Source organism: Erithacus rubecula (genome assembly GCF_903797595.1).
Source record: "Erithacus rubecula genome assembly, chromosome: Z".
NCBI lineage: Eukaryota > Metazoa > Chordata > Aves > Passeriformes > Muscicapidae > Erithacus > Erithacus rubecula.
The window spans coordinates 16,232,757-16,257,827 of record NC_136661.1 but is presented as its reverse complement, the minus strand read 5'-3'; the positions used below and the strand labels follow the sequence as shown (position 1 = coordinate 16,257,827).

At 38.9% G+C, this 25,071-nt stretch overlaps 1 protein-coding gene across 5 annotated transcripts in view; it reads right to left on the bottom strand.

Moving 5' to 3' along the window:
- The window catches only part of SLC38A9 (solute carrier family 38 member 9), a 46,437-nt gene extending 25,625 nt beyond the window's left edge, over positions 1 to 20,812 (bottom strand). Inside the window, exons 1-8 of one of the 5 annotated variants that reach the window (XM_079330608.1) lie at positions 20,761 to 20,812; positions 14,246 to 14,394; positions 6,338 to 6,470; positions 5,615 to 5,736; positions 5,412 to 5,475; positions 5,213 to 5,306; positions 4,061 to 4,231; positions 1,446 to 1,505 (exon numbers count right to left, since the gene is read on the bottom strand). In XM_079330608.1, coding sequence (XP_079186734.1) covers positions 1,446 to 1,505; positions 4,061 to 4,231; positions 5,213 to 5,306; positions 5,412 to 5,475; positions 5,615 to 5,736; positions 6,338 to 6,470; positions 14,246 to 14,349 — 748 coding nt within the window. In that variant the 5' untranslated portion in view covers positions 14,350 to 14,394; positions 20,761 to 20,812. Of the gene's footprint in view, positions 1 to 1,445; positions 1,506 to 4,060; positions 4,232 to 5,212; positions 5,307 to 5,411; positions 5,476 to 5,614; positions 5,737 to 6,337; positions 6,471 to 14,245; positions 14,395 to 15,029; positions 15,634 to 20,285; positions 20,557 to 20,760 lie in introns of those variants that run through there. The other 4 variants (XM_079330612.1, XM_079330609.1, XM_079330610.1 and 1 more) reach the window with 4 other exon arrangements.
- Between the last annotated feature and the right edge of the window lie 4,259 nt (positions 20,813 to 25,071).

The window sequence follows — 25,071 nt, the reverse complement described above, 5'->3', positions numbered from 1 at the left end:
GTTAAGAGGGAATGTCATACTCCTCTTATGTGGAGATTGATCAATGGTAGCACCTGAACAAGTGACTGGAACAAAATCAACCAAAAATACCTCTGAGGAACACATGTCTATGAAGTCCTATGTTGAAATAGAAATCTTAATGTTTTCATAATGTCATATTTAAAATCTCTTGGCATCCCACAATACTCAATAGGTACTATCCTAAACTCTCTGCATTCCCATTCTGTCAAAAATGTAAAAGCATAAAAAGCATTTTGACAAATTTCTTGCTTAAAAGAGGATTGTTTCACAAACCTTGAAAAATGCTTTTGTTCTTACTGATCTCCTTGGTAGCCCTGAATGTTCTGTCAAGAGTCACTTGAACATCTGGCAGCCTTTAATTTTGTGTAGCAGCTGCTTTACATCTTCTAGTTGATGGAGGATAGTGTAGAATTGTCTACTTTGCCTACAAGCTATAACCCCTGCTGCCTAGGCATGAGAGAGAACAGCAGAAGCAGGGGAGAGCACAAATTGGTGCCTAGCTGGCAAGGACTGTTAGAGGAGCAGGATTCAACACTAGCTCAAATGCAAATCAACTGGTTTTCAGAACTATTTCTCAACTCCTTTGCCGGACTCCAACATCTGCTCTCCAGAAACACAGCTGCAGCTAGTGTTACACACAGCTGCCCAGCTGGTAGTGATATGTTTCTCCATTCCTCCTGCACTCAGGATAGAGAAAGCTTTCTGCTTCCTAAGAAAGTAGTATGGATTCAGTCATTATCACAGATGCAGAAATTATTCAGGAGTTGACAATGCCTGCCTTGCTTTCCTTCTGTCCTCATTCTACATTATTCTGCCTACTTGAGAACTTGGAACAGATCTATGTTTATACTCAACTGCTCTTCACTTAGTTGTGCAAATGTCAGACTCTCCAAAAAAGCACAGAGGCTCAAGTAGCCTGACACTTCTTTCTTTTTTGCACTCAGCATCAGAAAAGCTGTTCTTACACAAGTTTTTCAAAAAATAATCTTGCTGCAGAACTTGCTGCCCCAGCCAAGATTTTAAACAGTAAACAGAACTAAGGCGCCTCAAATTTAGGGTGTGAAAGTTAAAATTCCTTAAGGCAATTCCTCATTGTGCAACGACTTTTAAAAAGTTAACAGTCAGGCTTTTAAGGAGGATGTATCTTGGGCATACAGAAACTTGAAACTGGCTTTTTAATATTTATTCTCATGTCCACTTTTTTTACTTATTTTTTACTTCCTCAGTTATTCAGATCTCCAAGTGTGTTATTTGTGGAATTACAAACCCCAGAGAGAAATTTTTTAATGTTTTTGAAGAAATACATAGTTACAACTCATTATATATACTTTATAACTGAAATGTTGTTAGGTATTGAAACATGATGATTTGCCTTTAAACCTCCACCCCAAAACTGGAAACACAACATTATAATTGCTTCTTACCTTTGCTACTTCCATTGGTGCCAGGAACAATATCTGTTACATTAATGTCATGAACAAAGTCTGCAAAGAAGAAAATCTCACAATCAATCAATGTCCCATACCTGATATTATTCTTTCATCTGTTGATTTGACTAAAATTAAGTAAGAAAATATTTGGAAAAATTGCATCGGAGGCACAACACAGCAGCTTGCACTCCCTCCAGACCCAAGTGAAAATTTTCAAACTATTGTACAGCTTTTCTAAAGTAGCTCTGAAAATAATACACAGTGCTATTTTCTTCTCAGAAGCCCTGTCCATTTATATATTTCCCAAGACTCCCTACTCCCAGGATTTGTGTTCCACAAGCACACCTCCATTTGTTCCTGCTACTAAGTTGGTAGTGTTGAACAACATGCCAGTGAGGAAATGCACCTTAAATCCAACCTCTTCTGGGACAGAAAAAAATGGCATAGAAACATACCCCTAGTCCAGACAGTATTATACAGAAAAAGCTTCCATTACTGATTTTCTAATATTTCCTTTTTAAGAAAAGGCTCTGAGGGATGCCTTTTCCATGTTTCCATGGGAAACTCTGAAAGAAGGTTTAAGCCTTACTGTCTACAGGCATCTCTAGTACTGTTTTATTTCCAGGACACTCCTGTGCTACTTTACTGCTATACCACACCAGTTATTTCTAAGTTTCTGCAAACTCACCTTTACAAGGGTATTGGAAAGCAATTTCATTGTATTTATGTATTATGTATATATACACACAGAGAAAATGCTCCATCAGCTTGAATTAGAGTGTCAGTGGTTAAATTTTGCTTCTGTTGCATGTGGGTGTGCTATGTGCACAGAAAATCAACAGGGGCAGTTGGCTTCAGATTTTTTAAATGCAATTCAAAACAGCTTGTTTCTCATAAAGAAAGCAAGAAGTCTTGTGGGAAGAAGACTGTTTCTTCTTTACTTTGATTTATGACATCCTGAATCACAAATAAGTTTCTCATACTTGCTTCTACTAGTTCAGAACACACAACAGTCAGAAGATTTAACTAAAATCACTGTTTTGTGTTCCTAATTTTAAAAAGTAACTAGTGAGAAGCCATCAAAATTAATAGCTCTTATAGAATTAAACCACTTTCAAATTTGTTATAGATGTCAACTTCTGTTTCCTCTGTATTTAAAAAGCAGTTTAGGACTCATATTACAGAATAATTGCATGTGTGGATTTTGTTTTTCCTGTAAAACAAAAACTTACCATGCAATACCCTGTTAAAGAAAAGACATGATATTGCACACAGCTGACAATTGCTGCATTCTTTCTGTAGATTTCTAGACTATCCTTCTGCAGGAAATCAATTTTTCCCCACCTAAATTGTATGTGCAGATGTTTTAAGAAGTCATCTGAATGTATTAAACACAGCAGACTGCTTAGAATACTTAGAAACAAATGGCTGTAAGATGCCATTGTGTCAAACCTACATCCTATTACACATTTTATTACCTAGTAATTAAGGTAAATTAATTAAGTAATTAATGATGAAAGTTAGGATAAGGAGTCAGAGATTGTTATCTCAGACCAAAGAATTTAAATAAGAACTCCAAACAAATACAGTTAAGGTATAAAAATAACATGCCAGTCCCATGAAAAAGCAGGATTTTTTTCCTAGAAAATAAGATTCTTTCATCATTTGGAATTTTGCTAATTAGAATTGGCATTATTTAATTTAGAATAATTTAAGATTCAAGTGTTATTCTTATTAAAAAAACCCCAAAGTCTAAAATGAAATGGCTGTAACACCAAATAAATTAGGTCAGCTATAAAATTCATCAGTCATCAATCAATATAGTAAAGTATGCCCTATAGGGATGGTGTAAATTTTAATTTTCAACAGGCTTAAGGGTCTTTTCTGTTATTTGCCTCAGAGATAATCTTCAAAACAGAATATTTTAAATCTTAGTCAACCTATTCAACACTATGAGTCAGATTTCCAAAGCTCTCAAATCCATCACCCATTTCTACAACTCTACATTGATTACACACACAAATGCTCATGTGTCTGTGCATGTACCAGCCTAAACAAACCAGTATAAAATTTTTTTATTTTATAATTATAAAAACCCAGTGTGTTTTCTTTTGCAGTAATGCCACACTAAGAATAGTTTTTACTGGGATACAGTTCATTGCTTCCTCATGGACACTTGCAAAAACTTCCTATACAGCAATACTTTAAGTGTGTTTGTGGAAATATATAATGAAACCGTATTTTTTTTCATTATCCTGAATAATTTCAATAATCTTGGCTGTTATATGGCTGTTCAAAAATATACACCCATGCAAACAAAGGGGGAGTGAAAATAGAGTGGAATCAAGCAGCTAGGTTTAGGTTGTTTAAACTATAGCAAGAAAACTACTTTGAGAAAATGAAAAAGTGACTTTTAAAACACACAGGACTTTACCAGTAACACCACACATTTTGTCACTTTTTTTTTTGACACTTATTATCAATTGATATTTCACACAATGTAGCAGGAAAATCAAAATTACATAAAATGGACAATCCTTTTTCAGTATAAGGCAATTGTGATCTTTACAAATGATTGCTGTAAAGCTTAACCAAAAGTGTATACTTACTGTATATGAATTTCCCTGTGTTGAACAAAAAGTTGGACATGAGTACCCAATAAACAACCATGGCTCCAACAAGAGATACCATAGAAAATAACAGGCTTGACCATTGACCAAAGGATCCAAAGTAATACTTGCAAACATCTGGGAATTCCCAGTTTGAGGTATCTGTTAAAGCTGTAAAAGATACAAAACCAAAAAATATATCTAAACAAAATGTTACCTTACAGTCAGTAGAACTATCCATGAAAAAATGTGGGTTTTTTTTAGAATATTCTGATGCACCTTCACAGTGCTTTCAAGGACTAAGAAGATTGCCAGTAACTTTAAAATACAGCACTCATTAAGTGTTTGAATGAAGAAGCCTAAAGTAGGCACTTTTATTGTGGCCATACTACTACTACTTTTGAATATTCTAGAACCACTGAAATAAGATATGGCAAAAATGCAACCATGCATTTGCAGCTAAAGCCTTTTGCAGGAGTTATGGCAAAATAGACTAGACTACTATCAACTATTCCTCAACAATGCCCTGAAATTAGTTCAGTCACAAACAAATGTCTTAATGGCCCTTTTTTTAGCAAGTGAGAGGTTAGTTTATGCACAAAAGCAGCAACCAAAGAAGCGCAGCAAGATGAGTTTTGAATAAAAGTACATTTTAATTAGAGCCACTGTCAGTGACTTGCTTCAGCCTCTGACTGTACTTCGAGTGCTTTCAACACAGAATACACACAAATATTAGGGTAACACAGGCACACAACACAAGGGGACACAGCTACAGCCCACGCTGTTCCACTGTGCAAGTCAATCAGACATGTAGAGAACTGGACAGTGCTTATGGAGAAAAGATGCCTCAAACTCCCCAAATTCTCAGAAACTTAGTAAGTGAAGATCTGAAACCCTGCTTGCTAAGAGTTTGTGTTTGGCTATAATTCTTAGGTCCCAAACAACTGAAGAAATATCTAGTAAGGAAAGACAGTCATTTAACAAACAGAGGTTAGACACAGACTACAAAACAGAGATATTCAAAGAACAGCTTTTATTTGCAGGTCAGGCCTAACATATAGTAAAGACATATACGAACAGAATCTAATACATATTGGTATTGCACACTTAAAGTATTTGCATGAAATGCAAATGAAGCTTTGGATTTCTTACGTATCATTTGTCGTGATTTCACAACTCTGTAACAGCAATAAAGAGTCAAAATGCCCATGAATAAGATGAGAATAATTCCAGAAGTGAAGCCTGCCTGTTAAGAGGGAGAAATATTTTATTTATGAATATACAGCAAAAAAAGAAGAGTAAACCATGTTACCACAAACATTTTCATGTGCATACATTTTTCATAGTTTACCTGTTTTATTCCCCATGGGATACTTAATATGGATGTACCCATCATTGTATTCCATATCATAAATCTAGGAAAAAAAATTTCAGTGAATATTTTAAGAACCATCCTTACTTCATACCATCTTCTTAGTTAACAACAGTTGCTAACACAGTACATTCAATAATAATGCATTTTGCAGCTATTATGTGGCAAGGTGTTTAACATACATTGTCACTAGACTGGAGTTTTTACCATAGCCATCTGTGCAACTGTCAACTTTAAAAGCAGTTCCTAATGGACTATACACGTAGATTTCATCAGGAGCTGGGAGCACATGATCAGGAGCAATCTAATAAATAAATTTTAAAAAAAAGACTTATTAGTAACATTGATATAACTAATTATCCCAAATACAGCATGTCAACTATTTTAAGTCACAAAAGGTTTCCAGGAAATTACATTCAAAAAAAAGAGAAAGAAAAGGTTGTACTATGCTAATTCTCTTCCTAGGGGAAGAGAACAAACAGTTGACAGAATTTCTAGCTAGATAGCTAGAAAAATGCATGTTTCTTAGGCAAAATGTCTGCAAACACACGATGAACAGATCATGCAAGCTCAACAGTTCAATTACTGCAGCTGACCTCTGCTTTAATCCTATAAAAGATGAAAGAAGATAAAATGGTGGGAGAAATTTGGGCAGACTGGATCACTGTTAAAAAATTCATGCTGTTTGTATATTTTCTTATAATGGTGAAGGCATTGCACAAGAAGGAAATCACATCTTGTGATAAAACCTGTCTGAGGCACTCAATTACTAGATACTTGATTCAAAGCAAGCTGCAGAACAATTTTCCCCCGAATTTTATTTCTGCTGCGTATATAAATCCAGGCTGTCTAAGACCCATCATGCCAGAGGCCACCCAGTTAATGAGGCCCTGTCTTTGCCTTACCAATGCCCTGTCTGCAGGGGATGTGAGCCTGCTATAGTAATGAATCCGCTTATTCATTGCTGAAGCTTCATCAGTGACTCTTTGCATGTCATCATTCTCACTGATTATGTTTGTGGGCTCCACGTGAAATGGTCTAAAGGAGGGGAAAAAAAGGGAAAAAAAGAAAACTCTTAAAACCATGGAACACACAAGGTCTAAGGTACAACTCAGAGAGCAGCTCAGCAATATTCAGGATAGTTTTGTCATTCACTGACACAAGGCAAATGCAAAAATATCAATGAATGCCACGCATGAAAGAACTGTGAGTTTATATCATCCATATTAAAATGGCCTCCTGCCCAGATTCTGTGGAGCAACTTAACATCAGACCTAATATTCAGCTGTTAGTTTTCAACAATGAATCACACACAGAAATACATGTTAATAAGCTTGGGCAAGCTTATTAGTGCTTATAACTGGTGCTGCCAGAACTAGTGGTGAAGAACAGAGGTAGAAACATAAACCATGAGAATGCAGAAGCAGAAAGCAGAAAAAGAGGAATGAGTGGTGGCAGTGAAAAGACTAAGAACATAATCTAGCAGAAAACAGTATATGGAATTGTGTTTACCAGGGAAGAAACCAAGCCCAAATAAGTCCATATGCTCATACTATTTTTCAGTTGGGAATGGAGTATGTCTCCCTTTTGTCTACTCCACCTGAGGTAGACTGTAGGCACGGTCACAGCTGCTGAAGGAGAAAGCTGGAGCACCACATGCCCATCATTTTCTCTGCACACACACAGAGGTACAGAGCAAGCACAGTGAAAGCAGCTCCTGAAACTACAACACAATACAAATACCTTTTCATGCAAGGAGCACTACCAGACAAATGTGTCCGAATCATGGTATTGCTGAGATTTTTTTTCCTAACTCAAGCATAATTTACTTCCATATAGGCATATTATGCTCTTGCATAAAAACAACATTGACTCCTAGAACTGAGAGTCTAATTTCTCAAACGAGACAGAGGACACTGGTGTCCTCTAAGCCTTAATACACCCACAGCTTTTTTTCCTTTTAGCAGTGCTTTTAATTTTTAAAACTACCACAACAACTTTCTGATCTTCCTCTTGCAGACTGATGTTTAAATCACTTATAAAACCACAGGAGCTGAGATCACAACAAGTTTCCAACTACTAAGAACAGAACTAGGTCAGCAATAAAGCCATGCCGTTTATTCTGTAATATAAGCAAAATCTATTTGAATTTACTGTTTTTCAATACCCATTTCTGTTTCAGACTACAAAGGGACTTGGGCAACCCCTCCAACCCCAGCTCTCAATAACATCCATAAAAAAGTTCCCATTCTTTTTCCCAATTAATCATTTACACATTTGTACTATGACGCCACCTGTTATCTGTAAGGCAGATAAGGAACACAGTTCTGAAGGTCTTTGCTCTACCTTTGGAAGAGGGGAAGATAGGTTCCTATTCCTGTGTGCTTAATGGGAGACTGTAGGTGGGAGTATCTAGGAAAGTAAGAAAACCCGACCCCCAAAAGGGAAAATAGAGAATACAAACTTCCATCTCCATGAAATCATTATTTCTTTTATCTTAAGCTTAATTCTTACATATTCCTTCATCAAGGAAAAAATGGCTTAGATTTGCTAAGTAATTTCCTACTTACTGAAATGAAAATGAACAACTTAAATTTTTTAAAAAATCTCAATTGACTCTATGATTATGACATGATGAGGGAAATATGCGATTTATGTGGCTGCTTTTATGGTGTTATTATAAACAATTTAGAAAGACAACTTAATAGAAATAAATTTTAAGCAATAGCTTTACTGCTCAAAACTCAGTCACAGAAAGGTAATTAATTCCACATGTAGGCAATGTACAAAAATACCCATGGACTGCCAGTTCTAAAGGATTTTACTAGTTTTAGCTTAAAATTTATTAGATTGAGCAAATCACTGGACACAGCTAAAAAATATTTAATTAGAAGACCTGCAAAATAAAGACTGCTTTCACAACTTGTTCACACGCTGCCCCATTTCCAGTTAGCTCTCTGCTGTTTTCTTTTCAGATCACTGACATGCACTATATTTAGAACACTTACACGTACATGTTTTGCTAATTATACAGCAGCTGCACAGTGTGAAAACCTTCCTCTCTTTCCTCATCTCCATTTATTATTACTGGTATATCCCCATAAACTTCCACTGCAACTGTGGAAAGGTTACGGTGAGACAAAGTCCACACATTGCTTTGAAATTAGTAGATCTGTGACAAAGATTTATTTCAAAATGGTATTCAACAACTGCTAGCATGGATGTCAAAGAAAATTGTTCCAGAGTCCGAAATTAGTATTTAAAGCAATGCAGGTGAAGGCCAAGAATGATTCTAAAATTAAAGTAACAGAAAACATGCATACAACATCCTATCTTGTGGGGAAAGCAGTGGTGTCAATGACCAAACAAATATTAAGAAAATAAATTATTTGTAACAAAAACCTATCTATAGGTAAGAAATTGTTTAAAGAAAGACATTTTCTTCAGTATTCTGAAGAGTCTGGATTAAACAAGCAATTTATGGTCTAGCACAAAACAAAAAGGTATGATCCAGAATCTAATCTATGGGTGAGGAAAAGAAAATAAAATTAACAATCCCTAGGAAATTGTGTATACCTATTGCTTCTGCTTCCTGACTAGAGGAGTGAGTGTGTTTACTGTTGCCAGTACTTGGGCTATTTCCCCTGTTGATCCCTGCTACTGTGCATCTGTTGAGAATGAAAATTATATAAAGCAGCAATTAGTTTTACTTCTTCCAGGGTAACACTGCAGCACTAGCCCTACTAAGCAAGTGACTGCTAAAACATACTGATCACCCATCAATTTTATGTGATTTGCAGATCTCTTTGAAAACATCAGCCTGACTTGGAAGCTGCAGCAGCAGGCTGGGAGGCTGCTGCCTATCCAATCTCCACTAGGAATGGATAGCATTCTGTTTAGGATCAAGGTCAAGGTATTGCTCCCAGTAATACCCACATCAAAGACTGACTGTAGGCCATACTCAAACGGGACTCTGAGAAGCTCTCTCAGGGACTCGACATTCTCAGATGGAGATTTTTGAAGCAGATAGGATATAATTTTGAAAAACTCTATTTAGAGACCTCATGTCTAGCAGGCAAGCACTCTACACACACAAGTATTAGCAGCTACAACACATATCTATAAAAAAATTTGATTTATACATGCAATTATATCCTTCATGTGGCAAAGTGATTATGAAAAGAACGCTGGACAATGTGATCTGGGGGAAGGGGAGAGATTATATGACTATGATTATGATGTGAAACAATGCAGACAATTTCCATGGACTGAGATAAGCTTTGTCCCTTGAATTTCATCCACACTGAAAGACACAATTACAATTACTATTTCAGCAGCAGCCTGGAAAAAATGCTCTTTTATCAGGGCACACTAGTAAAACAGAGCTATTTTCTGCAGGATCATGAGAACTGACAACTTGCAGGATCTCATGCAGGAGGTCCACATCTTCCACACATTACAGGCAGCAGGTGTACTTCAGAAACCATTCCTAGAAAACCTGCAGCTACACTCTTCTTTTCTTGCTCACACAAAGAGACAGTTAATAATAATTCTCTAGAGTTGGTACAGGAAGAGAGTATTTCTGTCCAAACTTTCTCACATTTTGAACTTCAGTAGGAATTTTGCAAGCAAAGAAAATGAAAAGAGATGCTCATGATTAACATTGTTTCCTTGTGATAAGCAAAGTTCAAGTGTTGGATTTGAGGACTATAGAGAACAGCATAATAAGAACATAGTGCAAACAGTGCAAGAACTATGTAAAATTTTGCATAAGGGTGCTACATTCATCTTATGGGTATTTTCAACAGTGTACTACATCTTGTAGGGCAACGAAGAAGTAAGATCAAATATCTCAAGAACTTTCAGACTAAATAATACTGCTTCACAAGTACCTTTGCTGAAGTATTCCTAAACATCAAACAACTGGTTCTTGAGATCTGATCAAAGACATGGTAAGTATTGAGCTATTACAGTATAATAGTTTTTCTGTACCACTAGGTCTTTTAGCTCTACATGACAGTATTAATGACTTTAGACAAGCTTTTATTTTTAAACAAACATGGAAAAAATCTTCTTTACAGGATGCTTTACAATTTCTTTCCTCCAAGCAGACCACAAGGAGCCAGTTTAGCTTACTGCACGGATTTCTTTCACACCCCACATCAATAATTTACTTTTTAGGGATGCAATAGGGCTGTGACAGAGAAACAAAGCTAGGAAGTTCCTACAGCTTTATTGTCTTACTGAGTAACCAAATTATTATAGGAATGCCATAAATGACACAAGACCAACTAAGGAGCAAAACTGATTCACGTATTGGAAATTAAGGAAAGGAGAAGAAGTAATAAGAATAGGTGGCTATTTCATAATTGGTAACAACCTGTCTGGATAGGAACACCAGGCACTGGAACAGGCTCTCCAGGGAACTGGCCATGGTACCAAGCCTGTCAGAGTTCAAGAAGCATTTGGACAACAGTCTCACAAATATGATCGGATCCTTGGGGTCCTCCTGTGAAATGCCTGGAGCCGGATATGAGGATCCTTGTGGGCCTCCTCCAATTCAGGATCCTCTATGATTACAGGTATCAGTGTGTTTCTCTTAAGGAAATCTATATCAAAGAATTCCACAGGTGACTTGGTTTTTACTTTCTAAGCTGTCGGAATATACTGAAGCATTAAACAGTGTGCTTACAGTTACTGTGTCTGATCTTCATTCTCTTTGCAATACACTTTACCTAAATTTTTCTTCATTGATATCACCATTATAGTAACTACAGCATGATCATACAAGTTTGTTAAAACGTTGGATGCAGAACTAAAATAACCTTTTGAAGCATAATGTCATTGCTTGCACATGTCAACAAATTAGGAATCACAAGCTTTACCACATCACACTTCAATCACTATTCCTTTTCCCTGTCAAATGCAAAAGCTATTTTACTTGTCACCAATCAAAAAAATATAAAGATCACAATTCTTTCAAATTAATAAGATGCAGTATTAGGAATTCACAAAAATGTTGGCCAGGGAGAAAAACAGGGAGAGTAAGCAATGGTATAAAATGATCACGTTGGTATGGAGTAGTAAAGGAATAATGAATACAGAAAGGGTAGATTTGCACAGGTTGCTGACCATTGCCTACCTTCTCCTAAGTTAGAAGAACTTTGAAAATAAGGGGAATCAACCACTTTCACATGAAAAAGGCTTCTCTGACTGCCATCTATAGACACTGTTTAATTTACAGGTGTTTAATTCCACTTAGGGATGCCTCCTACTTTCTGGGAACATTCTGGGAACCTGTCAGACTTCAAAAAGAATAAGGAAAAAAGGCAGAGGGCTTGATCTCTCTTTAGCAGGAGGTATTGTCAGGTTTTTTCATATGCAAAAGAACCAGAACAAAACATCAATTGCTTCTTTGAAGGTTCAAGTATTCGACTGATAACTGCAGTATCTGTTGACAATGAACAGATTTAAAGAGCAATTTGAAGAAAAAAGGGAAACGCCCTCTTTTCCATATAATAATCAACAATAAGCCATGCAGCAATGATATTCTAGTTCTTAAAGGGAGCTACAAAACGGGAAAAACACAGTGAATAGGTGAAGAGAGAAGAACAACAACACCCTCTTTAAAAGGATTAGATGTGGCTTTATATTTCCCCCAAATTAGCAAAACAATACTAGACAAAGTAATTTGCAACTCTAAAAAACAATTAGCTTATTGTTCTTATGTAAACACTGAAAAGCATTCCTTTCAAAAATCCCAAATCCTCCAAGCTGTTAAGAAAACCAAGTAACTATGCAAATGCCTCAAACCTCAAACAACACAAACAAAAGTACAGAACAGCACTAAAATAGACAAACAGTAATTACCACAAATCACACACAACACTTGAAGAGCTATCTCAATCAAAGCAAAGTTACCAAGTATTCACTCAGGGTCCAGTTTCTGAATTCCAAGTTAAAAAAACAGGAATAAAGTAAGAGCAATACCACACTGCACAGTACTACTGTATTTTCACTGTTTGATAGTTTAATGCTAACAATCCTCCTTCCCAGGAGCCACTACTCCTTGAAGGTTTAATGAAGAAGCCCTTCAAACAGTCCACTGCTCTGCCTCAATGACCTCTTCTTCCTTATCTCTCCTTTTGAAGTGTGGGGCCTGCCTGTTCTAGTACAGAAGTGGAGTTCAGACTTGTTTGAACTATTATTTCCAGGCCTTTCTGATATCCCAGGTCTCATTCTCTTCATCCTTGTGCCTCTGCACTCCTGGAATGCAAATAAGCTAGGTCGTGCAAAATGGGAAAATGAATTCAAGAGAGGAGCAATAAAGACATTTAGGCAGATCTGGAGGCTGTGAATGTGGGCACACAAACCTAGTACACACTTCTGCTTTTAGCAAGGGAACCAAATGCCACAGCCTTTCGTGAAGTTGAGTCTCCAGACTTCAGAAATCACAGGGAAAACAACACAACAATACCTAACCTCACTTAGAAAAGTGAGTCTTAGCATTTATGTATTTCAAAAAGCTTCTCTTATTGCTACAGCATCACCACAAAACCTGTAACCCACTGCTCCTCAAACAGAACACATACTTCCTCCAAAACAAAGACATACATACAAATTAGCAGTCTCCTTATGACACTAAGGAATCAGATATTCCACAAAAAGAGAAAGATTTCATTTACATTCAGTCACAGTTGCCTTTTCCACCTGAAAGTACTCTACCATCTCCTAGCCTTTATTCTGTATGCTTCTACACTTGTGCTCCCTCTCTTCCCCTGGATTCACTAAGACCCTTATCCTCCTCTCTTTACTTGCAGAGAGGAGGAGCTTTCATAGCCTCCAAAGCTGGAGGCTGACAGCATCAAACCATTATTCTCAAGAACTTTCTTTTTGCTGAAGTGGCCTCTGACAACAGGATTTTGCATGCAGCAGTGCCACCTTCAGTTTCTACAGACAAACTGCTTTACTGAAATAGGGATGTAAAGAGGAGAAAATGAACCATACATCGGTCCAAGAGGTGTTACGGGTCCATTCCTTCATCTGAACATGCAAAGCTGATACCTTCAGCTTGTATTAGAAGGGCAGGTCTCACTCTGATCTGAGTTTTGGTTCCATGACCAGCTCACAAAAACCTTAACTGCAGCAGAGGAAGTCTCCCATTCCAAACTCCTTTGTGGAGATGTTAAACTTTTAAGAAAATATGCAAAATAATAACTTAGCTAGAGGTACTATTTTTGAAGGCACAATAATAAAGCTGGACTGATGAATTTTTCACATTTGCTCACTCTCAGAAAGCACTACATTGTTTTTCTTAAAAGGCAATGAAGGTTACTCACCTCACTCATTACTACCAAATAATGCATTATTCCAGCACCACCTGCAGAATGCATATAGCACCATCTACACATACTGACAGCCATTTCTCTTCAATATCAGGCAAACTTTCTTGCATAGTCTCAATATTTCAGTTAGTTGTTCTAAGTGGGAAAAAATCATGCTCTACTATACACACGCACTCCATGTTTGAAAAGCACTTTCAAAAGCCTCATGTTGAGCTCTTAATGGAGAACTCTCTGAAATAATGGCAACTGAAAAATCTTACCCTTACAAACATAACATAGTAAGAACATCTGTTCACCCAATGCTTAGAAATAAAATACTATCATATAGCAACAAAGTAGGAACTGCTTGTACAGAGATCTTGGCTTCAAAATTTTAATCTTCTGTCTTAGTAGGATTCTATTGTCAAAAGCAAAGATTAAACAACTCTTTTCCTCACAGTAATTCTGTAGGTTCATCTTTCTTCATACCTTTTGCACTTATAGTCTTCTGGATTAAACTGTATATTCATGATCCCATAATTGCTTTCATCACCTCCCACAGGAACCAAGATAGGTTTGGTATCCTCTTCCATATTTGGTGAATATGTCTTCTTTTAGATTCTGTCAATTACTCTAGCCTGAGAAAAAGGAAAAAAAAAAGGAAATTAGTCCATTGCAGTTAAGCAAAACTATGTCTCTGCTATGAGTTTAACACTGGTAGAGTCCCACAGTTTCAGAAGTTCTTGTAAGTAATTTCGACATGCCACTTAAGAATTCTCATTCAATAATGCAAATATCCTGAGGCATTTACAGAGGGGAGAGTAAGAATTCTCATTCAATAATGCAAATATCCTGAGGCATTTACAGAGGGGAGAGTATTTTTTAAAATACACTATGCAGCCTTTAATGTCTTCTAGCTCCACAACAAGGCAGTATGAATTAAATATAAATTTCTAAAGAAGCTGTGTTTCTAATGTGTAATAGTACTGCTGAGAACAATCTATCAGTTATGAGCCTACCGTTTCACTAAATTACTTCAAACTTTGCAGCAGACACATACGCAGTTTATTCCAATTCCAGTATATTTCCCATAACAAGGATCAGATTATTGCAGTCTACTATGTCCAGGTCTTTTGAATAAAAGGTAATAAATGGTTTAATAATGCATTAATTATAACTATGATATGCATTTAGACCACTCCTGGCCAAAGAGTGGGGAGCAGAATGCTTTTAAACTAATGGATTTCTACTCAGATTGAATTACAGGCCTCACATGGGACTTTCTGTGGTCTTATGTGCAGCTGAATAAACAAAATGGCTTAACAGCTCTCATCCCTGCCATCTCCTGAAGAATTTCTCAGGCAGGACTCCTTCAAACAAAAATGTCAGAAACAGGACACCTTCAAACAACAATGGTAGAAGTATCTGTTCTTTCATCATTTCAGAATGCTTTCCAATGTTAGGCTGATAGAAAGACAGATGACAACCAGAACGGGCACAAAACAAGGAAGGGGAGTGCTGGAGGCTTGAAACCTGGAATGGCAATGGAAGAAGATAAGATAGAAATAATAAGATGTGTATCATCCTTCTGCATCCTCACGGAAATACACCATAAAGGCCCAATCTCAGAAATCACACCAACCCAAGTTAAGCACTGACACAGGTCTATCCCTTCCTAGAAGCGTATTGTCAATCCTCTTCCATTAAGTTATCCTGCCAATACCGCTGACAAAAAGCAATATAAAACAAAACAAAAAAAAAAAGAATCTGAAGGAGAGGATGAAAAAGGAAAATTATCAGTTTTCAACCACACCTACACTCCTGGGTTGAAAAAACTGCTGAAGGAGGCATGGGAAAACTGATGGACAATGTGGCAGCAGCTGCAGAGTATTAAGATTGGCTCGATCTGCCAAGGAAGTGTTTTTCAGAAGACAGACACAGGTAATGGCTTCTGCTCTCAAAGGAGAGGATCACACCAAACATCATAGTTTCCATAACAGTTTATGGAAATTGTACTGCAAGTTCAAGTCCGGCTTTGACAGCTCAATGGCCTTTGTGTGATCCCATACTGAACTGGACAAGAAAGACTGACACAGATTAAAATTAACCATTCTTTCTTTTGCTTTAAACACAGACCAGCATTGAGTTTAGAGCTTGTTGTCCATATGCTTGCATGCCTGTGCAAGGGAGGGGATAGTGCCACAGAAGCCATTTCATCTTGTAGTGCTGACAGATTCCTCCTAGTTTCAACATCTATGATAAGAGAGTGGAACAGTTACTAAGTTTAAAGGCATGATTTTGAGTTTAAAGGCATGATTGCATCTTGGTCACTTTAGCTATTTGACAGGATATAATATGCAAGTGGTAATAATCAAGGCAATCTTAAGAGACTTATTTGCACTCACTGATAGCATAGTTTCTCCTACTCTTAATTTCTGCTGTTACACTCCCTAAAGCTTTATTTCTCTACCTTTTTCAGACCATTTCCATGGGATCCTCTTACCACCCTTAACTTACTGCTTTCTCTCTTTCACCACTCCAGCCTTCTATAGAACATCGTTTTGACTCTTTACCCTGACATCCTTCTTCTCCACAATACTGTTTCTGGTTCTTTGGCCCCAGTGAAACATGCTCTCCTCCTTCTCTTTCTTCCTCTTTATATTTTCTGTCTCTTCTATGCACTGTCAAAACTGCTTTCCGAAACCACCTTTACTAAGCACTATTTACAAAGGGGTATCTTAGTTCACAATGATATCTTTACTTCCTTTCAAGTAACACAATGTTCCTCTCTAAACTCTGTTTACAGATCCCCTTTTGCACACTTTTTTTCTACTGCCTCCTCTTATTTTTTTACAGCTCTAGGCATTCTGCTTTCTCACTACTGATGCCCTTCTAGTTACTGATACCTTCGTGCCCTGGTGCACATCAGCTTCCTGCAACAGCTATATACTTCTGAAACAAAAACACAGGACCTAGAGATTTCATATACTGCTAGACATCCACCCAGCCCTCTGCCATTCCCATTAAAATATGCTGTTATTTTCTTACATGTCTGTTCCATTCTTTCTCAACTGAACATCCTGTATTCATTTTGTGAACAGACAAACCTAGGTGTCAAACTAGGTGATCCCCCTCACTTGTTCTGCATTTGCACCTCTCCTAAGAATTTAAATAATACTTTAGATCTAGACATAAAAATGCAGATGAAAATTTTAATTCCTAATGCCTAAACTGAAAATTGAAATAAATTCAAATCCCAAATAGTCAATAGTTTTAGCCAGAATCTTCCATAAGATCTCAGTATGGACATCTCTTCCTTCCACAGGTCACGGTTTTTGAGATGGATTAAGCAAACATCAAATGTACATTCCCTCCTTAAGACCTCTTAACACTTGTGCTTTAGGAGTGAACCTGATAAATGCCAACAACAGTAATTACAGTTTGATTTTTCCTGCGCTATTGCTGTAAAGGAAGAACACAGATTTTATAGTATTCCATGAAGAAAAACAATCATTCCAAAACACATCACACACCAAGTTTGGCTTGACAGCATGATTTGAGGCTTGCGGAGGTGGTGCTGACTCTTCAGGGTTACTTAGAAGCTGGGTCTGCAAAGACAGCTTATTTTTTAAAGTACTTATTGTTGATAACAATTAAGTTTATGACCAGCAAGCTTATGGCCAGCAAGCTTATGACCAGCAAGCTTATGACCAGCAAACTGGCTACTCTACAATTAGATGTAGCTATGACACATGTAAAGGCAGGAGCTGGAGTACAGTTCAAAGGACAACTGTAAGCAGAAAAGTAAAATGCAGAAGAATTAACCAGATTAATCTCTCTTTTATCTACCATCTATGCCTTTTGACTGGATTCCATTCACAATAAACATTTTTAACACATAGTGAGTTACACTATGTGAACTTATTGCCTCTTTCCATTACAATACCTTCCCAACTGTTACCTTCATACTACAGAGCTTATACTGAGTATCTAACTGTCTTTGTAACCCAAGACACTGATCTATGCTCCTCACACTCAGGTTTCTTTCAAAAAGTGTGATTGTCTATAATGTCCATGAAGCTTATAATCAGGATTGGGATGCCAAATACAAGTAATTCACATCAAAAACCAAAGTTGTTTGACGAACTCCATTCTGCTTGTTCATTTTATGATCTGACATGGTTACAGCTTCCATGAGACCACTCTTGCATGCAGATAATTACTATGGTTCTCTGGGAATAAAAGTATGGCTGTTTAGAAATGAAGAAGGTTGTTGTACAGATACCCTACTCATTAATTGCCAAACTGGATTTTCATGCAAGTGGAAAAGAGGTCCTTTTAGCTGCAGCATAGCTGGAGTTAGAGATACAAATTCCTGGTTCTTTATCTTCAGAGTTTAAAGCAGTGCTGTACATTCTGTCCTTCCTTCTGCTGTTTGTCAGCTATTTTTCTTGCTTCCTGTCTTGATAGAGAGCAGGACTGGGGAACAGATCCAAAGGTTGAGAAATTAACTTTGACACAAAACTTAGTGATTTGTAGTAAGCACTGCAAAAAACATCCAAGAAGAACACTAATTGGTTGAGCAACAGGTAAAGCAGATCATTCTTACAACTGAACTGTATACTGTAACTTTGCTGGTCTAACAATGTCCTATGTCTCAACCCAGACAGTGAGAATTGTCCGGTTTGATAAAAAAAGAAAGTATTTCTAATTTATATCATAACTCATACATATCAAGATGACTAAGATTATCTAAGTAATTTTCATTTTCATTGAACTTTGCTAAGCTTAATGCTCCAATCTTTGAAGAATTAAACTTTGCAACCCCTCTGCTTTTAAACTTGTTTGTCTGTTTATCCTTGCACAGATACTAGGATTGCTTTGTAATATGTTTGGTAGTGAATAGAAATTTTCTCAACATACTGCACCCAATATTCCCCTCTAAATATCTTTTTTGTCTGTCTGGACCTTCTGCCATTTCTGTGTCACCATTCAATTGCTCTGCAAGTTCTCTTTCTCCCCTTGCAGGGTCCTGCTTTCTGCCTTCCTTGACTAAAACCGTATCTCTCCTCTCTTTACTTTTACTAATACAGCTGTGATGAAGCTTAGTATGACCTGTTGCCTTATTTGTAATTCTCCTACAAACAGCTGAAGCACTACATCAGAAGGGCAGCAAAAGGAAACAAGTGGAATAGACCTTAACAGTCCAGGTTTTCTGTTGCTGGTCATAGAGTGTGAAGCAACACCTAAGTCTGTGTGATTTATTTTTTCCCAGTCTCATTCTGAGCTACACCCCACATGACCTTCAAATGGTAATCTGAACAGGACTGGAGCTTCATTAAACCTCACTGTGAGCTTCTGCTTTCACTGTCTTCAGGCTCTCTCAGCTACTTTCAAAGTTTAAAAAGCATGAAGGAGTGAAGACAAGGATATGGTAGATTTAGAAATCTTTGTAGCCTGTGGTCTAATAATGTTGGCTCTGGATAGCAAAACCATATTAGCTGGCTTTCCCTGTAAATTTAACAATGGCAATTTATGGCTCAGTTATACATGTGTGTGACGAAGATTTATCATGAGACACCCACACTGACAGATCACTCAGAGTTACAGCCCAGGCCATGCAAGAGAGCTAGCAAACAGGTTGTTCCAAGCAGGAACAAAACAATCATCCCAACCATTCCATAAGCATGGACTGTGCTCAGCCAGCATTTACCAGAGAACCTCCCTTAGTGGGCAGGAGGAGAAAGGCTGAGAGGATCACTTCCCCCAGAGCCTCCACCATACCATCATGGTGCTGTACAAACAGCAGCTGAAGCACTGGGAGCTATTTACACTTCATTTCTTATTTAAAGTCACTACTTCCAGAAACCACCTCACGTTCATGGTTTAAATCCCAGAATCTGCTAATCAAAGTATTTAGTTCAAACAAGGAATTTTTTTTTTTAAGTGCCACTTGTAGTAATCTGGTCTTCTCTTAAGTGGAATGAATACAGCTCAAGGCTGTGCACAGATGAGAAATAAACACAGTCCAGACTGAAAGATGAGAACTTCAACACAGGACAGCAGAGTTCCTCAACTCCGGGAGTGAAGCCTCCATCAGAAGGGCCCGAAGGATACTACACTGGCCATGACAGTAGCAACAAAATAAAAAGCTCCTTAAAACGGGGACAGCATGCCTGCCGCCTCTGGTGGCACCTTATAGGCACCTTAAATAGTCCATACTCTCCTACAACGGCATTGGCTAAAGGCAATAAAAATTGCATAAGCAATGTAAGTTAGCAACTTTTTGAGGAAAAAAAGACTTTTGAATATACAAGTTGGACCTCTGCTGAGCTTTTGTTTAGCTCTGACTGAACAAACAGGTACATGGTCAATGCCAAATGATAAATCTAAGAAATTTTTTTTTTTTAAAAATGGCACATTAAACGGGTTTGTTGTCAATGTATAAAGCCTCTATAATTTATATATTTGTGGACACTGTAGAAAAATACTTACAGAAACTAAACACTATCACTTTAGGGTCACTTACATTTTAAATACGATTTTTGTTTCTAACTTAACGGGCCCTCCCTCAGTCCCGTGAAAACCGATGTAAACATTTCCCTGCTTCACGGACCGCCCGAAAGGCTCCCATGCTGTTCCTGTACCTCCGCCCCCGCTCTGACGATCTGCCCGTGTTCCCACGAACACGGCGTGGCCGGTCAGTGCCCGCGGCCGGCGCGGCTCCTGCCCGGCCCCTCACGCCCCGCAGGTCGCGGCCCCGAGCCGGCCGGGCGGCGAGGGACACGGAGGGGAACACGAAGGGGGACACGGACGGGGACACGGAGGGGGACACGGAGGGGAACACGAAGGGGGACACGGAAGGGGGACACGGAAGGGGCACGGCGGCACAGCCTCCCCGCGCTCCGGAGCCACCCCGCGCCCCCAGACCCCCGCGGCCGCTCCCGCCGAGCGGCCCCGCCCGGGCGCCGCCGCCGCCGCCCCGCCTGACGCGGCTCCTCTACCTGCGGCTCGGCCCCGGCGGCGCCGCGCTCCCGCCGCCGCCACAGGAAGCACGGCGGCGGCCGCGGGCGTGCCGGGCCGCGTAGTTCCCGGGGCGGCTGCGCCGAGGAAGCCGCCCGGGCGGTGCGGAGCGCGGGACTACGATTCCCAGGAAGCCCGGCGGTGTACCCGGGCTGCCAGGCGAGGGCCTCACCGGACGCACAAGTGTGAGCCCAGTGCCGGGAAAAAAAAAGGATTTGCCTTTGCTGGTGCTGGCTGATGAGATGCCGCTAGTAAAAAAAAGACAGAAAACAAAAAACAAGGAGGATCACTCATTTGCTTGCATGCAAAGTATGGTGACAAAATGCATGCAAAACAAACCGTGCTGGTCTTCAGGTGACTGGCTACGGGGTGATGTACCGTGGGCCTCCTGACCCCCTCAGGGAGTATGAGACACTTGCTGAGCAGAGCACACTAAGCAGACTAAACATCAGGGACAGTATGCCAGCCAAGGCGTTGTAGAAACTAACTGTTTTAAATCCTGTGTTGTTTTTCTGTTTTAGTTTCGTTGTATCTGAGTTGTTTGTTAGTTTTAATTTGGTACTACTGAAATCAAGTTGAGATAATTCTTTTCATAGCTGAAACCGTGGTTAATATCAGAATCTAGGGGTATTTATGGTTCATGCTTGGATAAACTGCTGAATTGCAAGGACCACAGCAGAGAGCTTCCCCATGTGACAATATTACAAAACAGTCTACGCACAAATCACCCCCTGTTCATCCTGTTCAAGTACAGCCCAAAACAGAATGTGCAGCTATAGCAGCAGGACTGCAGGACTGTTCTGCAAGAAAACTGCTGTGTAATTCAGTTTCACACTGCTGACGGAAATGAGGCAGCAGAGACTCAACACCACTCTTCATCCAGCTGCACACAAGCTCCTTGGGACCGAAACACTTGCTTCTGTACCCAAGAAATTCATCATCTTTTGCCTCTGAGTCACTCTTAGAATCCAAGTGTATGCTGTGGGTTTTGGCCATTAGAAGATTTTGGTTGATGAGTCAGGAGGTCTGTCCAACTGCTATCACAGAAACTTAAAATGCAATGCTAACACCATGTGCTGATGCTATGAAAGTAAATTAAACTGAAACCCACAAAAGTAGATGTATGTGAAGAATGGGCTTTTTTCACCTTCAAGCTGCTAGTCTCACTCTTGCAGGTCTCTCTTCTGTGTCATCCCATACTGTGAAAGATTTGCATAAATTACTACTATAACAGGTAGATTATCTGTATTTCATTGCATTCTTGGTCATCTGCTACAGTTCTTGAGTTATGCAAGAGCTATAAGACTAGCAGAAGTAGATTCCTCCTGCTCCCTCATGAAATCTGCTGCCACAGCTGACTTCACAAAAGGCTGCTCAGTGTCTGTCCTGCAGTGTTTGTGTTCTAGCTTTTTGTTCTGATGACATATTACCTCCTGGGCAAAGAGTGTCTCTTCCTACATGCTTGGACAGTGTCTAAAACAATGGGAACCTAAAAAATGGGAAACTAATTTTGAAGCTCTTGGTAAATCTGTGAGACAAAGGGAATATTAAATCCAGCACTAAGAAATTTCCATCTCATGCCTCAAGGCATACTTTATTCTGTACTTGCAGTTATAATTGTAACATGCACAAATTCATAAAATTCAGGCATGATAGTAAATTATAGTGGATGAATTAATAACCTTCCCTATTGATGCAAACAGAGCATGATAACATGGCTGACAAACTTAGAGGAGTGTAGCATTTTGTTAGAGAAAACTCCAGGTTTCATTCTGAAATATACTGATAATAAATCAGGATAGCATTTAAGATATAGAAACTATGTTATGCTCAAAATCTTGTTTGTTGTCAAAGAGAAAGTATACCTCCTATTTAACTAAGGCAATAATTAGTTGAAAGTGTAAATGAAATTCTATGTGTTAGATCATTATTAGTCCAGCACTGTTATAAAAAAAGAGAAAGAATAATGGGTTTTATGCACGTATTTGCTTCCTTCCCTTGTTCTTGGTGCTATGCTCACCCTTCTACAGCTGTTCTGGATCGTGAGGTTGCTGGTTTCATTCTTAGGCAGTGGTGAGAGTAAAGGACATTACAGTTTGTTGTCAGCACCTGGAGCCCATCTGAGAAGAATACGAAGTTTACATTGCCGGTTGTTTCTTCCTCACCTCAAGGGGTTGCACTCACACTTGGGGCAAATTTTTTTAAGTTTTTGTAAAATGTTTCTGCATGTTTTTCTGGTTATCTGAAACTCCATATTATATTTGAATGTACTACATAAAATGCTGTTTACATATGTTGGATAATACTTTGTTCTGGTTTTGCTCTAGGTGACTTTGCTTGAGTGGGGCTAGTTGGGTAAAATTACCTTGAGGGTAGTGTGTAAACATCTTGTACAATTTATATGCTGCCACCATGGTTTACATTGAATTGTTAGCAGCCTTAAGGAGGAAAAAAAAAAGCTCTCCAAAAATTTAGCTCTCTTCTGAGTTGAAAAAATTAGCTACTATTACCATGTAATTTCTTGCTATTCACAAGAATTCATAGTTTGGGTTCTCCTAGTGTAGTGGAAAGTAATCTGGAGACCACAGAGAGTGTTCTACAAAGAGGAAAAGGAATCAAAGGAATAAAGAAGGAAAATAACCCTCCAAGTCTATCTACTTGTTAGAGGCTATGACACGTTTGTAGCAAAAATTATCTGAGATCGCCCACCAGGGATTACAGATCTTCTACTATGACTGCATTCATAGTAGCTCTCCATGTCTACCATTTGAAGTATTAAACCGTACAGAGTGCTGAACATGAAGTTACACTGACAAAGCTGAGGGAGTGGTAACCTTTTACTGGAAAGTGGGATGAACAATTTGAAAGCTTTGAAAGTTTGGCTTAGATGTGTCAGAATAGCACATCTGTCACTACATTTCTCATGAGAGCAGACACACTGCTCTTTTTCTTTATGGCCATCCAAAACAGCTCCAGTGCAATGCAAACAGAAGCTCTTTTGGCTTATGAAGTAGCTTAATCTGCTTCCTTGCTTAGGCAAAAAGTAAAATGGTTACCACAGTGGGTGAAATTTAACTCATGAGTCTCCCTCCTAGTTTCAGATGCTGCTTTGGGAACTTGTGAACAGCTTAACACACTTCCCACAGAGATGCTTCCACTGCACATTCTTCATCCTTGGACATTATGAGTCTGACCAAATATTTATTGAAAGCTGGTGACTCCCAGCACTACACACATCGTACACATACATGTATAAAATGAAGTGGTACAGATTTAACCTCACTGTGAGACAGAGAAGTTGTTTATGTCTCTTACCCATTTTGCACTCTAACCTGAGTCTTGTCTTGATGCTCCTGAACAATGAGCAGCTACAAAGGATAAGGCTTAAACAGATGATGGCTAATGAGAAATTAACAAAAGCATTAGTTCAAAGACTACTTTTCAAAACTTCCCAGCTGCTGCGGGAATTTGCTTTTATGCTCAAAGCCCCTGCTAGAAATTCAAATGTTCACTTCAGAAATACAGATCTGGTGTCATGTCTCTGCGACAGAAGGCATTCAAATTCTTGAACAAACACATAATTTTTCAAATTGTTTTTCTGATGAGGAAAATCTGTTGATCATGGTAGGGAGGGCTTTAATGAATTTTGAAATGATACAGGACATCCCTTAATGTTTTTATGAATAAGCATTGATGTGTTATCTCACAGTTTGGAAACAAAAACACAGAAGAGAGACACTGCAATGGTAGCTTGGAAACCCAAGATGGAGCACCAAACTAGTTGTTACTAATTTTTGGTGATTAATTGAATTGATATAAGTGCAATCCATGTTCTCCAGTTTTCCAGCATCAGGTCCTGAGCTGGGAATTCAGCTTTCTTATTCTACTGGTGTAACAGAAACATTGGGAAAGAGGTGTTATACTTAAGTTCCAGTTGTCTGGGGAGGTTACTTTTGTTGCATTGTTTTTTAAACATGTAACCCGTTTAGCACGACTTTTTTTTTTTTCTCTTAAACTTCCAGCAGAAGCACGTGGTCCGTTGGGTATTACACCAATGCTTGGAAAAGGTGTGCGCAGTGAAGTAATCCCTGCGCCAGCTGCGGCTCGGTGGCTCCAGGCCCGCTGGGCCTCGGCGGCGCCATTCCCGCCGCAGCGGCCGCGCGTGAGGGGTGAGGCGCGCCCGCGGAGTCCGGCCGCGCCGCACGCCCATTGGCTGCCGGGCGCCACACGTGACGCTGCGGCAGCGGCACGTGCAGCCGTATTAAGGGCCGTCGGCGGCAGCCGCCATCTTC